The sequence below is a fragment of the Lissotriton helveticus genome, chromosome 2_1 (genome assembly GCF_964261635.1).
Source record: "Lissotriton helveticus chromosome 2_1, aLisHel1.1, whole genome shotgun sequence".
NCBI classification, from domain to species: Eukaryota; Metazoa; Chordata; class Amphibia; order Caudata; family Salamandridae; genus Lissotriton; species Lissotriton helveticus.
In genome coordinates this window covers 195,740,373-195,759,808 of record NC_136059.1, presented here as the reverse complement: position 1 = coordinate 195,759,808, position 19,436 = coordinate 195,740,373, and the positions used below count along the sequence as shown (strand labels likewise).

At 44.4% G+C, this 19,436-nt stretch overlaps 1 protein-coding gene across 3 annotated transcripts in view; it reads right to left on the bottom strand.

Annotated features, from left to right (window-relative positions):
• The window catches only part of KIF24 (kinesin family member 24), a 269,135-nt gene that overhangs the window by 58,763 nt on the left and 190,936 nt on the right, over positions 1–19,436 (bottom strand). For all 3 annotated transcript variants that reach the window (XR_013606988.1, XM_078674708.1, XM_078674709.1), the window contains exon 11: positions 14,856–17,339. Coding sequence is in view for 2 of the 3 variants with exons in the window: in XM_078674708.1 (XP_078530834.1) it covers positions 14,856–17,339 (2,484 nt within the window). In the remaining variant the exon portion in view is untranslated. The remainder of the gene's footprint in view (positions 1–14,855; positions 17,340–19,436) is intronic.

The following is a 19,436-nucleotide window of genomic DNA, read 5'->3' as shown; positions in this document are numbered from 1 at the left end:
GACTGAGAGACCTAGCGGGCCAAAGGGAGGGCAGGTTCAGATCTCCTTATCCAGAGTTATTTGTGAGTCAGTACACGTAAAGGAGCGTGCATATCCGGGCCGGATTGTAGCTGGGAGGATGTCCTGTGTGGCGGCCATCTTAGGGTCAGGGAGCCCTTTGCGATAATAAGTGGCTGGTATAAGTGGTATAAGTGGGGGGGGCGTGGGGGGTGCCCCCGTGGGAGGCACCGATGTACCCTGTTTGTAGCGGTAGTCTGGTGGAACGGATGCCCTTAGTTCCACTAAGATTTGGGCTCACCTGGTACATTGACTGTGAGGGCTTGAACGAGGTCGGCCATTTTGGGGACAGGCAGTCCTGTCGGTCGAGAGCGTCGGGACCGGAGTGAGGTCCTCCACCCGGAGCGGGGCCCTCCGCTTCACACCGAGGTAGCTGTAGATGAGGAGATGAGGGGAGGGCGGCCCTTGTCCGCGGGCCGGACCGTGGATGGAGTGGCACTGTTCTCGGAGGTCCTGGATCGCCGTTCCGCCTATCGATGGAGCGGCTGGTGGAGATTCTCCCCCTCAGACCCGGTGAGTGAGGGGAGGGGGCACTCCCTGCAGCGGCAGAGTCACAGCGGGTGGGGGAGCGGATGTGGCGCCGGTGCTGGCTTCGGTGGTCAGCAGGCGTGGGGGGGTCCTTCTTCTCGGCGGTCTTTTTCGGTGGTCCAGCTTCCTTTTCCGAGGGGTATTAAAGAACCCGGTGGGGGGCGCCTTCAGTCGGAAGAGGGGGTTACTATGGGGTCGCTCCGGTCGGGGATTTACACAGAAGTGATCCCTTTACCCGGAGCTCGTCCCATTCACTCCCTCCTTGCGGCCATCTTGCTTGTACCTAATTCTTTTACTGTTGGAAATAATCTCCAAAGGGCTCCTAATTCTTTGTCAAGAGATTTAATCTGTAGAATATAATATTAAAATATACGGTTATGGACATAAGGAACACTCCTCTCTTTTTAGTGCCCACACCATACCTGGTATGCCACTCACCTCATGGGGCTGTCATCTCCAATATTATGTTAATTCAGTGCGTGGCTTGTATTACTCCAATACAACATGGGGAAATCTCAACAAGGAGGAACACATACAGATGGTAGTGCCCCAATTAACACACATGGTCAGTGTACATAATGATAATGGGGAAGACACGACCTTAGCCTGTATAGGCGATCAATGCCCCATAATGACTAGCGAACTGAGCATTATGGAGCATACCATAGCGAATACAATCAGCATGGACCGGCCACCTTCTATATCTACACTGGCAGTGTATCAACCCTCTGTCACACATGCAGTAACAGCAACACCTGATCTAGACCCAGTGATTAATCTATCTGACTATACTCTAACCAGTGTGGAGAAAGACATCCTGGCGAGGGGTTTGTCTTTCGTTCCAACAACCATTCCTGACTCATTCCAAGTTAAGTTGGAACTACAAAATTTTTCCGAAAGATCAGGTTAAAATATTACTTTACAAAAAATACTTCAAACCCATTACAAACAGCTACCTCCTTCAGACCGGTATCGACGTTTACACCAGCCTCATTTATGATGAGTGAGAGGATACTGGCTTTTGAGAAGATAGTTTTGTAAGAGACAATGCAAATGATGGGCACAAGAAAATATATCAAGTACAATACGAGCAAGGACGAGAAGGAAGCTTTACATGCACTCGCAATAAATGACGCCATTGTGATCAAGGCGGCTGATAAGGGGGGTGCGATTGTGGTACAAAATACTTCAGACTACGTTAGTGAGATTGAACAACAACTCCAGGTACAGGAAAGTTACACTAAAGTGGCAAGAGATCCCACACTGGAAATTAAAACACTAATAGAAGTCACAACAAAAACTGGAATGGATGAAGGGTTTTTGAGTAAGCAGGAATATGAATTCCTGAACCAACAGGAACCGAGAATCCCGACTATATACGCACTACCTAAGGTGCATAAAAGATTGGAAAAACCGCCAGGCCGACCGATAGTTTCGGGCTGTGGCTCAGTGTTAGAGCCCTTGAATAAATTCATTGATTATTTCCTCCAGCCTTGGGTACCAATCACGAAATCCTATGTGCGTGACAGCATGCATATTATCCAACTACTAGAGGGACAGCCATTCAATAGTAATATCCAGATGTTAGTGACGTTGGATGTATCATCTTTATATACGTCCATTCCCCAGAATACAGCAATAGAGGTGTGTAAGGCCACTCTTGATAAAAGGGACAGACCACATTGGATTCCTACTGATTTTTTGATTAACATCTTGGACATAGCAATGAAGAAAAATTACTTTGTGTTTAAGAAGCAATTTTACTTCCAATGTAAAGGAGTCGCCATGGGCGCAACATATGCCCCAAGCTTGGCGAACATATTTATGGATAGGTATGAAGAGGAACATCTCTATGATTTGGCCAATCCTTTTCTGTCAAAAATCGATGTATGGAAGAGATACATCGACGACGTGTTGATGATCTGGTCAGGAGATGTACTTGAACTCAATGAATTCCATACATGGTTGAACAGTCGAAGCAGTGATATACAGTTCACGATGTCCCATAGTACCAACTCGATCGATTTCCTGGACTTAACCTTTAAGGTGGAAGACGGCTTATTGTACACAGATCTATATCGAAAGCCAATGGAAAGAAATACTTTGTTGATGTACGGTTCCCATCATCCCAGGAATCTTAGGGATAACTTGCACTTTGGGCAATATCTGAGATTAAGGAGTAATTGCTATCTGAGGAAGGGCTACTTCCGGGAAGCTGATGAATTGACACTGCGACTGAAGAAGCGAGGATATCCATCTGGGTTGTTGAAACGTGCGAAAAAACGTGCCTGGTACCAACCTCGAGAACAATTACTGGAGACTAAAGAGAAAACAAATGAGACCAATGGTATAATCTGTGTGACCACGTATAATACAAGGAGTACAGACAAAGAAAATCATATTGAAATATTGGAACCTGGTGGCCGCAGAGCTGCAGACAAAAGATCAGCCGTTGTTTGCCTTTAAACGTGGAAAGAACATCAAGGATACAGTGACTAAGGCTTTCTTGGAACCTTCAAAACCACCGGATGTGAGGAGTATGTTGAACTTACCCCCACTGACGGGGCACCACAAATGTGGGACTTGCAGGGCCTGTGACTCATGTCAAGAGGGATCCAGTTTTACACATGCAACTAAGACCTATAGACTATCACATTTTACTAACTGTAATAGCATGCATGTGTTATATGCCATCACCTGCCCGTGTGAAAAGGTATACGTAGGGCAAACAGTCAAAGCGAGGATCCTGCAACACATGAGTCGACTTAGGTGTAACACGATTGGCGCTCCCCTGGTTGAACATTACAGTACACTGAAACATAAACCAAGTGACATAAGGTGGAGGGTGCTGGAAAGGGTAATCCCAGGGGCCAGAGGTGGTTCCCTCTCTAAATCTTTGAATTACAAGAAATGTAGGTGGATTCACTCTCTCAATACAGTGCAGGAAGGTCTGAATGAAAGGGAGGAGACAGCAAGGCAAATGGGACAATTGTAAGATGTTGAACATGTCATAAAACTATAAATGTTACTGTTACTATGACAATAGCAAAGATGGGAGGCGTATTCAGTTTGTTTCTGTGAGTTCTGCATAACTGTAGCGTTACAAAGCCACAGGTACAGTTAGAATCTATGTTTATTAATGATGTACTGAAGGGAAGGTGAATGTTAGATTTCTCGACAGAATGTACTATAAGGGTATCGTAACAATGCCACATGAACCTCCATAATGAATGGGTAACAATAATAGAAACTGTCCTCTGCCCAATCTCCCCCGAGAATTTAAATGAACAGCCTTTCTAAGTGATGTAAAGCCTTTCTTCCACCCGTCAACACCAAGTAACCTTTTAAGTAATGATTCCATTGGGAATCTTGTTTAACCCGTCATTTAGAACGCAGGTTGTCCAACATAGCAGTATTGCGGGTAAACAAGTTTATGTGAACACACCTACTCCGTACTTCATTAACCCCTTTTTGTGTTAAGCGTCGTTACTAGGTTACATGCCTTTCGCATGCTGACGTCCGATGCTGCATTCAGAATGATTTCTCGTAGTTAACCACGCCCACTGGTACACACCCACCCAATACGTCACTGACTGACGCTGGTTGTTGTAGGCGTTGTTACTAGGTTACACGTCTTTCTACGCCCATGACGCAAGCCGATCGCACCGGCCGCGTCGCAGTCGCTTTTTACAATAACGTCCTCGAGGCGAGCGTTAGCAACACGCCGCCGCTGACATTGCCAGTGATCGGGACTACTTGCCGGCCGTTTGGTGAGTGCTTGGGAACAGCCACGCACATTCTCTGTAACGGTTGAATCCAGTATTCGCATTAGAGCCCACATTAATAATAATAATTTTTTAACATTGCAGATGACCATTGTATAACGGGCTGCACTATAACGATTGACATCTCCTCATTCGTTTGAACTACTATGCATTGGTAAGTGCAGCACCCAAAAGTGACAATAATCTCCCAGACTATCGAGTATATAGCCTGGTCACAAATAGGATTATCCGATTTGTCTTTTAGATTCCCCCTTAGATGGGCAGGCTACATGTTCTGTTGTATTGGAGTAATACAAGCCACGCACTGAATTAACATAATATTGGAGATGACAGCCCCATGAGGTGAGTGGCATACCAGGAGTTGACTAGGTATGGTGTGGGCACTAAAACGAGAGGAGTGTTCCTTATGTCCATAACCGTATATTTTAATATATTCTACAGATTAAATCTCTTGACAAAGAATTAGGAGCCCTTTGGAGATTATTTCCAACAGTAAAAGAATTAGGTGAGTTAATTACTTGCTCACTCGCATTCCCGAAATAAAGTTTTTTAACCCGAATTGCATTTCCAACCTGATGATTTTTCCATCTCAAATTTACAGGCGCCATTTTCACTTCTCTTCCCCTGTCCTGAAGAAGACCCGTCAAAGACCCATAATTTAGGCGTCAGCAGGATCGAAACGTCGACAAATCTTTTCCATAGGATCAGTATACTGGGGTCAAGTAACTTTAGTCTACGAGGGTGGCTTACTTGACCAAAGAGACACTATTTGGAAACTGGCCTTGAGACAGAATATTCCTTGTCTTTTTCCTTTATTTTTTCACAACTGTGTATAGAGCACTATTTATGTCACTAAAGTCACGGAATGTCACTATTCACCTTTTATATTGTTGCGCCGTTGAATATGAAGTATTAATTGTTGTTTTTCAAAGCATTCTTACAGAGTGTCTATCACATGTAAAATATGAACGATAAATTGAACAAATACAGTGATTAAAACTGCTCATGACCCCTGTTCTTTTGGTTGGTTTTGCATTTTGATGAATCTCTTTTGATGAAAACAAAGAATATGTTGATTCATAACGCATATGTTCTTTGAAAGATTTGATTCTTACTTTAAAGTGATATTAACCGACGGAACCATTGTTTGTATCCAAATAGTACTGCCCAGGTTCTCAGGGATACTGGGTTACCCCATACCACGTTTTCATATGAGGATTCAGTCAACTGTAGCCAAGTGAGCTTTGGGCTGGCCTAGAAGGTCCTCTTCCTCCTCGGCCTTGGCAGAGCTGCACTGGCTTCCGTTGAGACAGAGAGTTCAGTTGAAGTCTGTTTGTTTAGAGTTTATAGCCCTGCATGGGTTGGGGCCTGTGTCTATGCAAAGAAAGTTTGAGTGGTATGCACCTGTGAGAAGTCTTCGCTCTTCTTTGGCGAGACTGGTGAAGATACCCAGATTCAGGAAAGTTAGGGCGGGTAGGAGATACTTTGGGGTAGCAGCTGCTAAGCTTTGGAATCAGCTACCATTGGAGCTCAGACAAGTTAGTGACCTCCTTCCTTTTAAAAGGAGACTAAAAACCTGGTTGTTTCCCAAGACTTGGTTGGCTGTCAGCAATGGGGCACACTTTTCTTTCTGCTTTTTGAGTTTGCTAGCGCCAGGATGCGTGTTAGGTGACAGTGCGCTTTATAAATATAATAAATAATAATTAATAATTAATAAGTAATCAAATCAAAGTGCATATACAATTGCAATTCAAACTGTTTACAGACCGCGTTACTACTGTAAAGTATTTATTGTTTACTCGTGCCAGGCTTGCTTGGTTCTAGACAATAAAATAACTAAAGAACAAGTTACTTACCTTTGGTAACGCTTTTTCTGGTAGATACAGTCTCTGCATGTGGATTCCTCACCTTGTGAATATCCCCTTGCATCAGCAACATTAGGAAATTCTTTTTGTAGCTTCGCGCCGACGTGGACGACGTCATAGAGGCAAGGCATCGCACGCGACTCGGCTGACGTCACTGACACTACAATAGGCCCACGCCGGCGTGATGACGTCAGTTCCGCCCTTTTTTCCGTGTCTTCGGGGCACACGGACGGACCAATGACAGTAAATATATACACAGTATACACAGTACACAAATGTCAAGATAACACACACAGTGTGAAGCAAAAACAGGAATGCAATTGAAATAAAACATTTCCTTGACAATAAAAATATATACAATACAATAAACTCCAGAATAGAAGAGTGGCAACGGGGAGGCGGGCGGGTCAGTGAGGAATACACAGGCAGATACTGTATCTACCAGAAAAAGTGTTACCGAAGGTAAGTAACTTGTTCTTCTGATAGATACATCTGCCAGTGGATCCTCACCTTGTGAATAGAGTCCCACAGCAGTCCCCACTCCCGGAGGAGGGTGTCCACTCTCCTATACCAGAAAATCCTGGATGACAGAGCGCGCAAAGTGGCCGTCCCTCCTCACCTCGGTATCCAAGCAGTAATGCTTTGGGAAAGTGTGGAGGGAGGCCCAAGTCATGGCTCTGCAAATATCCTCGACAAGTACACCCCTAGACAAAGCAGTTGATGATGACTTAGCTCTAGTAGAGTGAGCACTAATACCCTCTGGAGGTTCCTTACCGGCCAAAGAGTAGCAGATCTTTATACAGAGGATGATCCATCTTGAAAGAGTGCGCTTGTGCACCACTCTTCCTTTCTTGCAGCCAGCAAAACCAATGAAGAGCTGGTCATCCACTCGATAGTCTCTAGTGCTATCAAGGTGAAGGGCTTTCTATATGCATAATTTTATATACCATACAAATGGTCATGCGTCATGGTCATGCGAAAAGGCGTTTGTGTGGGGTGCAGTCACCTACATCCTGAACAATTGTAAGAAGTATTCTAGCACATTCCCACCAGATGTTTACTCATGTCTATGAATGAAGTACATTTTGGACCTTTTCCAGCTTGAGAATACCCACAAACACATATCCGTAGGTGTTACCAAAGTTTTCTGGCCAACTTCTCCAACCCCCTCCGCCATCGCCCCCTCACCTCTCAAAAAAGTACAATTGCAAATGGCTTTAAGTATTAGGCCCATGTCTAGAACGTCGCACTGCTTCTATACCACTAAAACCAGCATTTTCAACACCAGCAATGCCTTTTTGCCATTTCTAATCTGGTGAATACCTGTCATATTTCAAATGAGGGTTAAAACCTGGGAAGGGTTCAGCATTTCCCCAATTCCACGGCTGAGTTTAACAGCCATGTGAACATTGGTTTCTGAATTTAAGGTTTCTGCACCAAGAACTGGACACATTTTGTGAACCAGGTCTCTCATGTCCTTTATGGAAATAAAATTCTCTGCATTAAATTGGTTTGTGTTAGAGATAAAAGACACTGAAATATTTGTAAACATACATTTAAAGGTCAAACATGAGTGTGGTCAAGAGGTATGTGTTGGGATCTTCTGTTGTATTCTCATTGGAATCTCTCCACGACCATGTTCCCTGCGTGGAACACAGAACGTGGGGAGTCTGGCAGTTGCTGCCTGGGAGCTGTCAGGACTGGTCATAAATAAATGAGGTACCTACGTACATATGGTTCGTCCCTCTTTTCATTGGCGACGAGTTGACCAGTCCTGCTCTCCTGTTCCCGACTTCGTTTTTCCACTAGATGCTGTTTCCCTTTCGGCGATTCTTCTCGGCACCCCTGGAGAGCCTGCGGTGCCGTTTCAGCATTCCTGCTTTGCCCTCCTGCATCCCGCTGTGATGTTTAGAGCCAGTTTGGGCTCCTCAAGGTACTTTTGAGTTTGCGCGCTGTTGGGGCACTTTGTGGTGTGCCCGCACTGCAGCCGTTGCATGACGAGCCTTGTCTTGTGACGTTGCAGCGTCGCGTAGCGTTGCCTGTACTTGCCTGAACGCTGCATGTAACGCGAGGACGTTGTGAGCGGCCATTTTGGAAACACTCGTTTCTGCAAATCAACGTTGTCATAGCAACGCAACGGATCTTCACGCTGATGCGCACAGCTCTACTGTTCAATGCGCTCAGCTTCTAGTATTGTTTCCTCCGCTGATGCGTACAGCAGTTTGTTTTATATTTATGAACTCAATGCATCGCTCCTCCCGATGATGCGCACAGCTCAATTTTTCAATGCGCTCAGCTTCTAGTATTGTTTCCTCCGCTGATGCGCACAGCAATTCGGATTATAATTATGAACGTCGATGCACTCTCAGTTTTGCGAACAGTCTTCCTTCAGCAATAGTGTACTTTAAGTCTTCAACATTCAACTTCTACATTCTTCTTAGGATTTAACCTTTTTTCTAAAGTTTTTATCAAAGATGCACAGTCATCGACGAGTAAGGAATCCCCATCATCACTACGAGTGCTAACGACCTCTAGGGTTAAAGTTTTCACAATGCTTCTACCCTCTGCACCCAAATTGTACATAGCAGTGCTTTTTTCTTTTTAGTGGTAAACGTGTGACCATCAATGGTCTCTATATAGCTTTCAAAAGTGTCCTTCCACTGTTGCCATATTATGGGAGGGGAACCTGGAGACTGTAGAAATGGTGGTGGGGCAGCTGTATGATTCATAATCGCACAGCGTGTGGGTGAGTTGCTGCCCACACACAATAATGAAGGGAGAGAGTTTTTAAAAGAGACAATGAAGTAGACCTGCAAAATGCACGCTGTTGATAAATAAAGATTAATGATGTGTTAAGACTGTATCTGATAAACAAGTGTTGGCACTCTGTTGAAGACTCAGGAAAGACAAGTGCACATTTTTTCGGGAGGGGGTTGATTATTTAGTCCACCACATCTCCAATAAAAGGATTGAACCGAAAGTCAAAAATTTAGATGCCATCCAAAATGCTCCCCCGCCTTCTAATAAGGATCAATTGCGCTCTTTTTTAGGACTAGTAGAGTACTATGCTAAATTTGTGGGAAACATTGCAGATAAAACTTCTTGTTTGAGAGAGTTGTTAAAAAAAAATGTTACTTTTTTTTTATATAAATCTTTTTATTAAAGTGAAAAAACATAAAAGCCAATTACAGGTACCTTACTTCACGGAACATAATACAATTATACCATCATAGAGTAAATCATTGGGCGTTCCCCAGGGCAAAGACGATGTTATGAATAATTGCAGTCGTGCGGTCGCGTTAAAACAGGAGAAACGTTCTTTTCAGATCAGTCAGCATTAATCACAGACCCCACCACCCCTAGAGACCGAAGCGTTACAGACAGGATATTTCCAACTGGCAGGAGTGCGTAAGGCAAGAGAACTGAAAGTGAAACTACGACCGCAACAATCATGCAAAAATAGCACACGGTACATTCTACAAGTCAATGCGAGCAATATCACCCCTTGGACCCGTCCACCCATCGAGCAGGATTACCCCATAGGAAGGCACCCGATATCAGGATATTAAGAGGATATCGGACACAAAAACAAACAAAGACAATACAAAACACCCCAACCCCCCACCCTGCACACCTGCATATGGCTTTCGCCTAACCCCAACTAGCAGTGTGCCTGTCGCCCCATCTAACTAGGTTCTAAAAATAGAAAACAAAAGGACGTGTGGAGGAGAATATCTTCATATAGGCTCCCAGACTCCCCTCCCTTCTGCCAGAAACAAGCAACCCCGGTAAATTAGCTAAAAATTTGTTTAAAGAACATTAACAAAACAGACAGGGGAAGCCTTAAACACCGCCCAACTTTCCGTGATCATAATGATGACAAATCCCGCATTTATTGAAGCCACAATCTTAAACCCAGTCCGTAGATCTCATCCCTGGCCCTTCCGATCTTTCATGCGAACCCCATCCGTACGAACCACCGCATTAACAGGAGAGTCAAGGAGCACCAAGAGTTCGGAAAAGTTCAATCTGGAATGAGTCATAAATATCAAGCCCCTGTGGGTTCCTCCATCCCTGACGATCGCCCTCACCCAGTCCGATTCCCGATGTCGTTTCCTTCTCGACCCCAATAATCCAGCCAGGGAGGGGAAAAATGGCGTTGTGATCCAGAAAAAAGTACCAACAGTATCCAGAGACGGAGAACCAACAGGTCCTGCCTCGATCTGCAGCGATGTTAAAGATGGCGAGTTTCTCAAGGCCACGGGCTCATTTTTATTTATAGACACACTGACCAAGGACTTCATTATTTCTTTCTGCACGGGGCCCGTATTTGTTGGCATGATGGTCACCGTGGGGATCATAGCTCGCTGTTGATCGCTCAATGGAGTTGGGTCCAGTCTCATACTTCTCGTCACTAGTGGACTGGCGATCATTTTGCGGACTATAAGTTCCATTTGTTGATGTAGTGTCTCGATGGCGGCCAAAACGGTCTTCAGCGACGGCTCGGACTCTGTCCGAATCTGCCCCTCTCGATCAGCTTCGAACATGGTCACGTTCCCCAGAGAGCCCAGTCTCTCCGGGGGAACCGACAAGAACGAATCGGACAGCTATAGAAGGTGACTTGGCTATTATCACGGCAGCACTCCGTTAGTCTGCTACCGCGAGCGAGGATCTCGACCCAGCGAACCTGGCGGCGGCAAACCGGGACAGAGACCTCCGCCCACAGCCCTGGACGTGCTTTGTCACCACTCCTGCGGTGGTATAGCTACCAAGTGACCGCCATCGAAATCGGGCAAAAATAAGTTCCACATCGAGAGACCGGACCCCACCAGTGTCCCACGGCCGATGTTGATCAACTGAAACCCGGCTGGGTCAGTACTCGAGGACCCGGCTCACGATCTGGGTTAGGCCGTAAATTAAAACACGACGTACCTCCGTCATTCAGGCCGGTAAAATTCTCCGGACTTCACCATCAGACTCTGCACCGGTTCATACACACGAAAGGTGGGCGGAAATTCAGGATATTAGACAGGATCGTCCGGCTGGAGAAGGAGGTCGGCGCAGCCGGGAGCCTACGCGGCCATCTTGGTTGCTAGCGTAGCTCCTCCTCCGAATGTTACATTTTTATGGTGTGACAAATGCACTTACCAATTTGGTATCTTGAAAAGGGAAATTGTGCAAGCCCGCCCTTTGAAATTATTCAACATCAATGACAAATGCATTGTTTCCTCTGATGCCAGTAACATTGGTTTGGGTGCAGTTTTAATGCAAAAAAGGGGTGACCGTCGTGAGGATGTAATCGCGTCTGCTTCCAGGACACTTCGTGGTGCTGAAAGTTCTTACTCCACCATCGAGAAAGAGGCTTTGGCTCTATGGTTGGGTGTTCAGTATTTTCGGAATTTCCTGTGGGGTAACAAGTTCATTCTCAGGACCGATCACAAACCGTTGGTGGACCTTTTCACCACTAAGGGGGGTGGTCGCACCACTCCAAGAATTGCTAAGTGGCAGTACAGATTACAAGAATTCAATTATTGTTTACAATATGTACCTGGCATCAAAAACAACATTGCCGATTCTCTTTCTCGTTTACCTCTGGCAAAAGATCTCTCCCTCTCTTCTGAAGATGATCTTGATGTGGTATGTGTTGTTGGAGTGGTAGTTGATGTTGTGAAAGGTGCGCTTTCGGAGCAAGAGTGGTTGAATGTCTTATCTGAAGACAAGGAAATCAAGATGGTTGCTGACTTTTTGGTTCAGGGATGGCCTGTAAATAGAGATTTATCTCCAGAGTTAGTTCCCTTTAAAAGGATTTGTGATGAGTTGTCTTTGGTGGATGGTATTTTGCGCGGAGGTGGCCTTTTAGTTGTTCCCAAGTGTATGCAGGAAAAGATTTTGAATTTCACCCATGAAGGTCACCAGGGTATTCGTGCCATGAAACGCAGAATCCGTGAGGACTTTTGGTGGCCAGGGGTGGATGGGTCCATAGAGCATTTTGTTAGGGACTGTTGTGCTTGTGTTCTCAGTGATAAGACTCAAGTTACTCATCCATCTCCTATTGATCCTGTGCCTGTTAAGAATGTACCTTGATCTAAACTTGCTGTTGATGTTGCTGGTCCGTTTGGAATTTCTGGTGGTCCGCCTTTGTATGCTCTGGTTTTGGTGGACGATATGTCTAAGTGGCCGGAAGTCAAATTTGTTCAGTGTATTAACTTGTCTTCTGTCATTAGTTTCCTCAGGGAAGTCTCCCTTCCTGAAGGGTTTCCTGAGGATCTGGTGACGGATAATGGAACTCAACTTGTATCTCGGGAAATGCAGGTCTTTCTTAGGGAACATGGCATTAAGCATGTTCTAACATCTCTTTACCATCCCGCAGCAATGGTTTAGTGGACCACTTTAATCGCGTTACTAAGGACCACTTACAGTTGGCTATGGTGAATGGTTTATCATGGCGTGTGGCTGTAGGGGATATGTTATGGGCATTCTGAACAACTCCTCATATAAGTACTGGGATATCTCCTGTTATATTACTCAGAGGAAGAGTTGCTGGTTCCAAACTAAACAAGGATAGGATGTCCAGAAAAATGATTGATCAAACTAAACTTGGTAGTGTTGTAAATGTCAGGACCGCGATCCAGTCCAAATATGCCACTGTTTCTGAGAAAGTTTCTCCTGTGTGCGTAGGTGATTGGGTAAGAATCGAGAAACCTGGATTCCTTCGCAAGAGCGATTCTCGCTTTTTTGCTCCTTCCAGGGTTAAGGAAGTAAGAAACCGGGTGGTGGTGTTAGATAATGGCAAAGTGTGGAATAAATGTGCCATTTCCATTGTTCGTCAATCCAAAATTGTGATGTGGGTGGGAAGATGGGTGTCTGTGTTGACTCATCTTCTCGTGCCACTCTTGTTCTTCCCAGTTGTTCTTCCTCTAAAGCTATTCCTTCCAACAGGAGTGATCAGCCATGCTCTCCTGCTTACAAAAGGTCTTCTTTTAGGATGAGATCTATGCCAGCTAAGTTTCAAGATTATGCTATGTACTGATATTTCTCTTGTTGTATTGATTTCCTCATTGCTTGTTTCCATCTTCATTCTTTTCCCCATCTCTTGTTGTTTCTTCTCTTTCTTCTTCCATTCTTTACTTTTTGGTTGTGGGAAGGGAGGTGTGTTGGGATCTTCTGTTGTATTCTCATTGGAATCTCTCCACGACCATGTTCCCTGTGTGGAACACAGAACGTGGGGAGACTGGCAGTTGCTGTCAGGACTGGTCATAAATAAATGAGGTAACTACTTACATATGGTTCGTCCCTCTTTTCAGTATGTCATGGCAGGTTATCTTATCGTTGTCCTACCAACAAAAACACTGCCTAAACACTTCGACTGAGTGCAGTCTCATTGACCATTGAATGACTATCAGGCAACTCGACTCTTTGGAGGCATTCTCTCTCAAACGAACGAATATCTTATGTTACATGCATCTATATAGAGTATTTCCGTTGTCTTTATAGTCTTTAAGTGCTTTTGGAATCTGAGGACCCTATAATGATTTTGTTTTTTCAATGAACAGCATCAAGATGATCTGTGGACGCTGTTTAATTGAGATTTGCACAGTTTAGAGCTGAGCCGCAGTGGATAGTGACCAGCAGTGTTGGAAATCTATTAATGTATTGTTTCGTGATGGTTTATAATGGATAGAGCCTGGCTTGATCCTTTTACAGATCTGTGTATAGAACTCTGTGTATGGATGTGTGCGCCAAAGGATTTGTGATTGAGAGAGGGCATCCATGTAGGCGTCTGATTCTCCAGAACAAGGCCAAAGTCCAACCTTTAACTTCAAGAAAACAAAAGACTGGCTGAAGTCTAAAGAATCAAGTATGCTTCATCCACTTTTAATAACATAGCCTGGGTCTCCATTCATATACACATGTGGGCATTCAAGGTTCAACATAGTCGTGGAAAAAAATCCCTTAGGGTAAATGGCGAATAGCAATTCACAAGCTAGGTATTAGTAACATTTTACTTTTGCAATTCGCTGTTGCAAATTTAGGGTTGGGTGCAGATTTGTATTCTTGTGTGATCTGACCTGCAAATTCAGGTGAAAGAGAAGGGTGGAAATCAAGAGGAAAGACTCACACACTTAATGAGACTGTAGAAAATACATTTTCAACTGGGAAAACAATTTACCCCCGGGGAAAGAAAAAAAGTTAGACACACAAATATACATTTACATCAGTTTTTGGTATGCAGTATTTCCACCTCGTGGATTTTTACATGCCTACATTTTAAGAATGTGAATCATCCTGCAAAAGTACGGATTTTGTAAGGTGTCTCATAGGATTGTTTGCAAATTCCTGGAAAGTTGGACATTTGCTCCAAACATAGTGCTTATCGTAAGGGAGGAAATGTCCAATTTACTGTGCTTGCCTTTGGAACTGGCTACCAATGATCAGTTGTGACAAAGACATCAGATACACAACTAGCGCGAGTATATGGCAGGTAAACAATTACATCGAGTATTAATAATAGTTGATGTCTTTTATATATGGGTGCCCTGTATCAGCAATACGGAAGAAACAAGTGAAATGGTATGCATTTCCAAAAACTTATAATTGAAAAAGAGGAATATAAGCTTACTGTGCTTTTCCAAGGGTTTTTTCATTGTTGCTCAGCATTTCCGATATACTCGTCTGGCTGCTTGTGGATGACAATTTTTTAGGTGAGTTCTGTATCAAAGAATAACTTCTTTTATTATCTGGGCATCCCAAATCATTTTCTGTTGTAATGAGGTTGTCCTGCACAAAAACCGCTGGAACCATTTTATTGCTAACTATCCCTGTTTCTTCACTTGGAAGAGATAACTTAAATGTGTGTTGCAAACTTTTGATCTTGTTGCAACATGAGTGCAATTGGTGCGGCAACATTTTTTCTTTATGTTGATCACAACAAGCCTTAATCTCCTTATCTTGATGACAGAAAGGTGGTGAGGAAGGAGATCCATTTGAATTATGTACTCTGTCATCAATGCTACTGCCCAGAGATGTCACGCTGATAGAGGCCTCTTGAGGTTCTTTGTTAATTTGTTTGTCTTTGGTGTCAAAGTTGGGAGATTTATCTGGGGAGTCTAGTCTGAGAATGGTTTCTTCAGTGTCTGCATCGTATTGCCTACTGTTAAAAGATTCTTTTAAATCATGTTTTGTATTAATGAACTCATTCTCGCGATCTCTTATTGACCAAGAAGATCTTGTTTTGGCTGCGTCTAAGAATTTATCAGTGCCAGAGGCAGGATGAGTAGCGGGTGGCCCAGAATCTTCAAAACTACAAAAAGACTTTGAACTGTCAAGGGTCTGTGCTATCCTCTCGCTGTCGGTTTCTAGTGCATCCTGAAGCTTTGAGAACTTATCATATTTTAGTATTTGTTTAATAAACTCTGACATAGTGCCTGATGATACCAATGCTTTACTTCTCTCTGGAGAGAGTTTGGAATCTGCTGGACTATCAGTGTTCAAGGTCCTTGGGTCTTGGTCCAGTAAAAGGTATGATTCTTGACTCTGGAAAGGCACTTCATCCCAAGTTGTACTTCTTTCGCTTTCAAGAAGGGACACACTGAGAGGGTCCATCAAGCCAGAAATGGATCCATTTGACATATTTGACATCTTACAGTGCCCAGTTTCCTCCTCCTTTTGTCTGTTTTCTTCTCTTGAACCCTGTTGCTCTTCTAAAGGGTCTTCCATGAAGGCGTGACCATCATTTGTTCTCTCTTTATTTTCCGTGACATTGCTTTCCAAGACATTGGCAAGAGAGGAGTTGTAGGTTTCGTCTAATGATTGACTGACATCGGAATCTACTTGCCATTTGTTATAGATACTGTATTTGAAGCCAGCTGGGAAATCTTTGCGGTTTTTACGCTTGCAAGCCAAATCCTCTTCATAGGAATATGGTTTTTCTGGTGTGTCATTGTTTTGCGGGAAAGGAGAAGTACAAAAATTCTCTTCGACACACCGATCACATCGAGTCCTAGCACTATCTTGTTCGATATTTTTATTCTTTGGACAGGATTGTTCTTTAGTGAAACACCACCTGTCACTTTGTTTGTGATCTTGCATTTGTGCTTCTCCATATATGGAACACAGCTGCTCTCCAGGAGCCAGTTTATGATCAGCCAAGCTTTCAAGATCTTTATCGTGTAGGTAAAATGAATGACAATTATGGTCAATTTTGCCTCTCTTTTTCTTTTTACTTTGATTAAAATTATATGAAAAAGAATCCTCGCTAAAATCACTATCGTCCAAGTCTTCAGGCTGGGTTACAGCTTCTGAGAGCACAGATCTTTGATGTGGATTATCATTATTATCTTGAAGTTTAATCTCTTGTGGCCTATACGTAGCTAAGAACTTCTCCAGAGGCTGATATTTCAATTTTTGCTGTAATATAGGAGGCTGTTGAAACTGTTTGTGATAGATCCGTAGATGCTGCTCCTTTTCCTTCTGTAGTGGGAGGTAGTTTGTCTCCAGTTCAGAATCTTTCTTCATAAGGTGGTTTGAATTGCCTGTGGTGCTGCAAACAGACAAACAGTGACGAATGTCCTCAAAGGACAACCTATCCCTGGGTACAATTTGCTTTAGCACTGGCCTAACCGCTTGCACTTTCTGGGTTCTCGGCGAACTTTCATGCTCACTAAACTCTTCTCGGGGGTCACATTCCCTTGCGACTGATGCTGTGATACCGACAGCAATTCCTTTCCCTTTGCCTGCATGCCATGCCAGATCCTCAGTCCTCTTCTTTGAGAGCTTCCCTGATTTAAGAAAGCCTTTAATTGGAGTGGTGCGGTGGAGCCAGGGTTGGCTGGAGTTCCCTTTCACAGGGCTTCCTTTCTTGACTGCCTTAGGAGTGGAGGCGAGAGGGACGTTCATAGGATGGAACACTGAAGGGTATGCTTTCAGTTTTGAAGGAACCAAAGAAGGATTTTGCTGGCCCAATTTGACTTTTTTAGGAGAGGTCTTTTCCCCTTGGTGTGAAAAGGACTGGTTTTGTACCCTTTTTGGAGAGGAGCTTCCAACAGTCCGACTTCGAGTTGTGATAGTAGCACAACATTTAATTCCTTTCTTCAGTTCTTTCACTCTAGAAAAAAGGAGAGTTTGTTAGAAAAGTTCATGCAATAAACTACAATGATCATTTGTTTAACAGTCTGTTATTATTTATTTCAGAGACCAAGTGTAATGTATGGTACAGCAGCATTTATTTAGCGCTTACTATCCCTATGTAGGGAACTGAAGCACTTATGTGATTGATATAAAACAGTACTACATGATCCTCGAATATAGCATATATGTTGACTTGATTAGTTATCTTTTAAATCTATCTTCTATTTATACCTTCATTATCATTATTTATTAAAAAAAATTCAACTGATATAACTGATAATTCGCAAGGATTTAATTACAATAAACAAATTGCGTTTTATGCATTTGTAATGCTAAAGATGGTCACAATACAAAAACAAGCATTTACAATGCAACAGTCTCGCCTTCGGAAAAGTTAGAGCTATTGCCATTGTAAATGACAAACTTTTTATTTATGTGTTGGTTTTGAAAACAGATAAATAAATGGCATTGTCATTTACAATCCCAATACCTTAATCTCTCGCAAATACGAGACCTATTGCATTTGTACCACACCCACACACAGAGCCACACACACAGAGCCACACACACACAGAGCCACACACACACAGAGCCACACACACACAGCCACACACACACAGCCACACACACACACACAGAGCCACACACACACAGCCACACAGAGCCACACACACACAGAGCCACACACACACACAGCTACACACACACACAGAGCCACACACACACACAGAGCCACACACAGAGCCACACACAGAGCCACACACACAGAGCCACACACACACAGCCACACACAGCCATACACACACACAGCCACCCACACACAGCCACACAGAGCCACACACACACACAGAGCCACACACACACACACAGAACCACACACACACAGCCACACACACACAGCCACACACAGAGAGACACACACACACAGAGCCACACACACAGACACAAACAGAGCCACACACACACACAGAGCCCCACACACACACACACACAGAGCCCCACACACACACACACAGAGCCACACACACACACACACACACAGCCACACACACACAGAGCGCCACACACACACACACACAGAGCGCCACACACACACACAGAGCGCCCCACACACACACAGAGTGCCACACACACACACACAGAGCGCCACACACACACACAGAGCGCGCCACACACACACAGAGCGCGCCACACACACACACACACACACAGAGCGCCACACACACAGAGCACCACACACACAGAGCGTCACACACACACATACACACAGAGCGCCACACACACACACACACAGAGCGCCCCACACACACACACACAGAGCGCCACACACACACACACACACACACAGAGCGCCACACACACACACACACACACACACACACACAGAGCACCACACACACACAGAGCCACACACAAAGCGCCACACACACAGAGCTACACACACACACACAGAGCGCCACACACACACACAGAGCGCCACACACACAGAGCGCCACACACACAGAGCGCCACACACACACACACACACACACAGAGCGCCACACACACAGAGCGCCCCCCACACACACACACACACACACACAGAGCGCCCACACACACACACACACACACACACACACACACACACACACACACACACACACACACACACACAGAGCGCCACACACACAGAGCGCCACACACACACAGAGCGCCACACACCCCTAAACCACCCACCCAATTCAAAAACCTCACAATGGCAGGACAGCTCAGCGTGAAGTTATGTATTCATTTCAAATTGTGGGAGACAACTGCTTTTAGATTACACCCCCCTCACCAAAAGGAATGTAAGAAATTATAGACGCTTCTTGCAATGATACCCTGATAATCAATATTATAGGCATGTTATAAAACCCGTAGAGACACTGGACCTACTGCCACCACCGCAAGTGCATTTATTAACCTGTGAAAATAGCTGCATTATGGGTTAAGAAAGCACTATCACAGCAGGCATTAAAAGGGGGTGTGATACAAGCTACCGAAGCTTAGGTTAGTTAGACACATTAAATGCACTGCAAGACATGAAGAAGGGGGC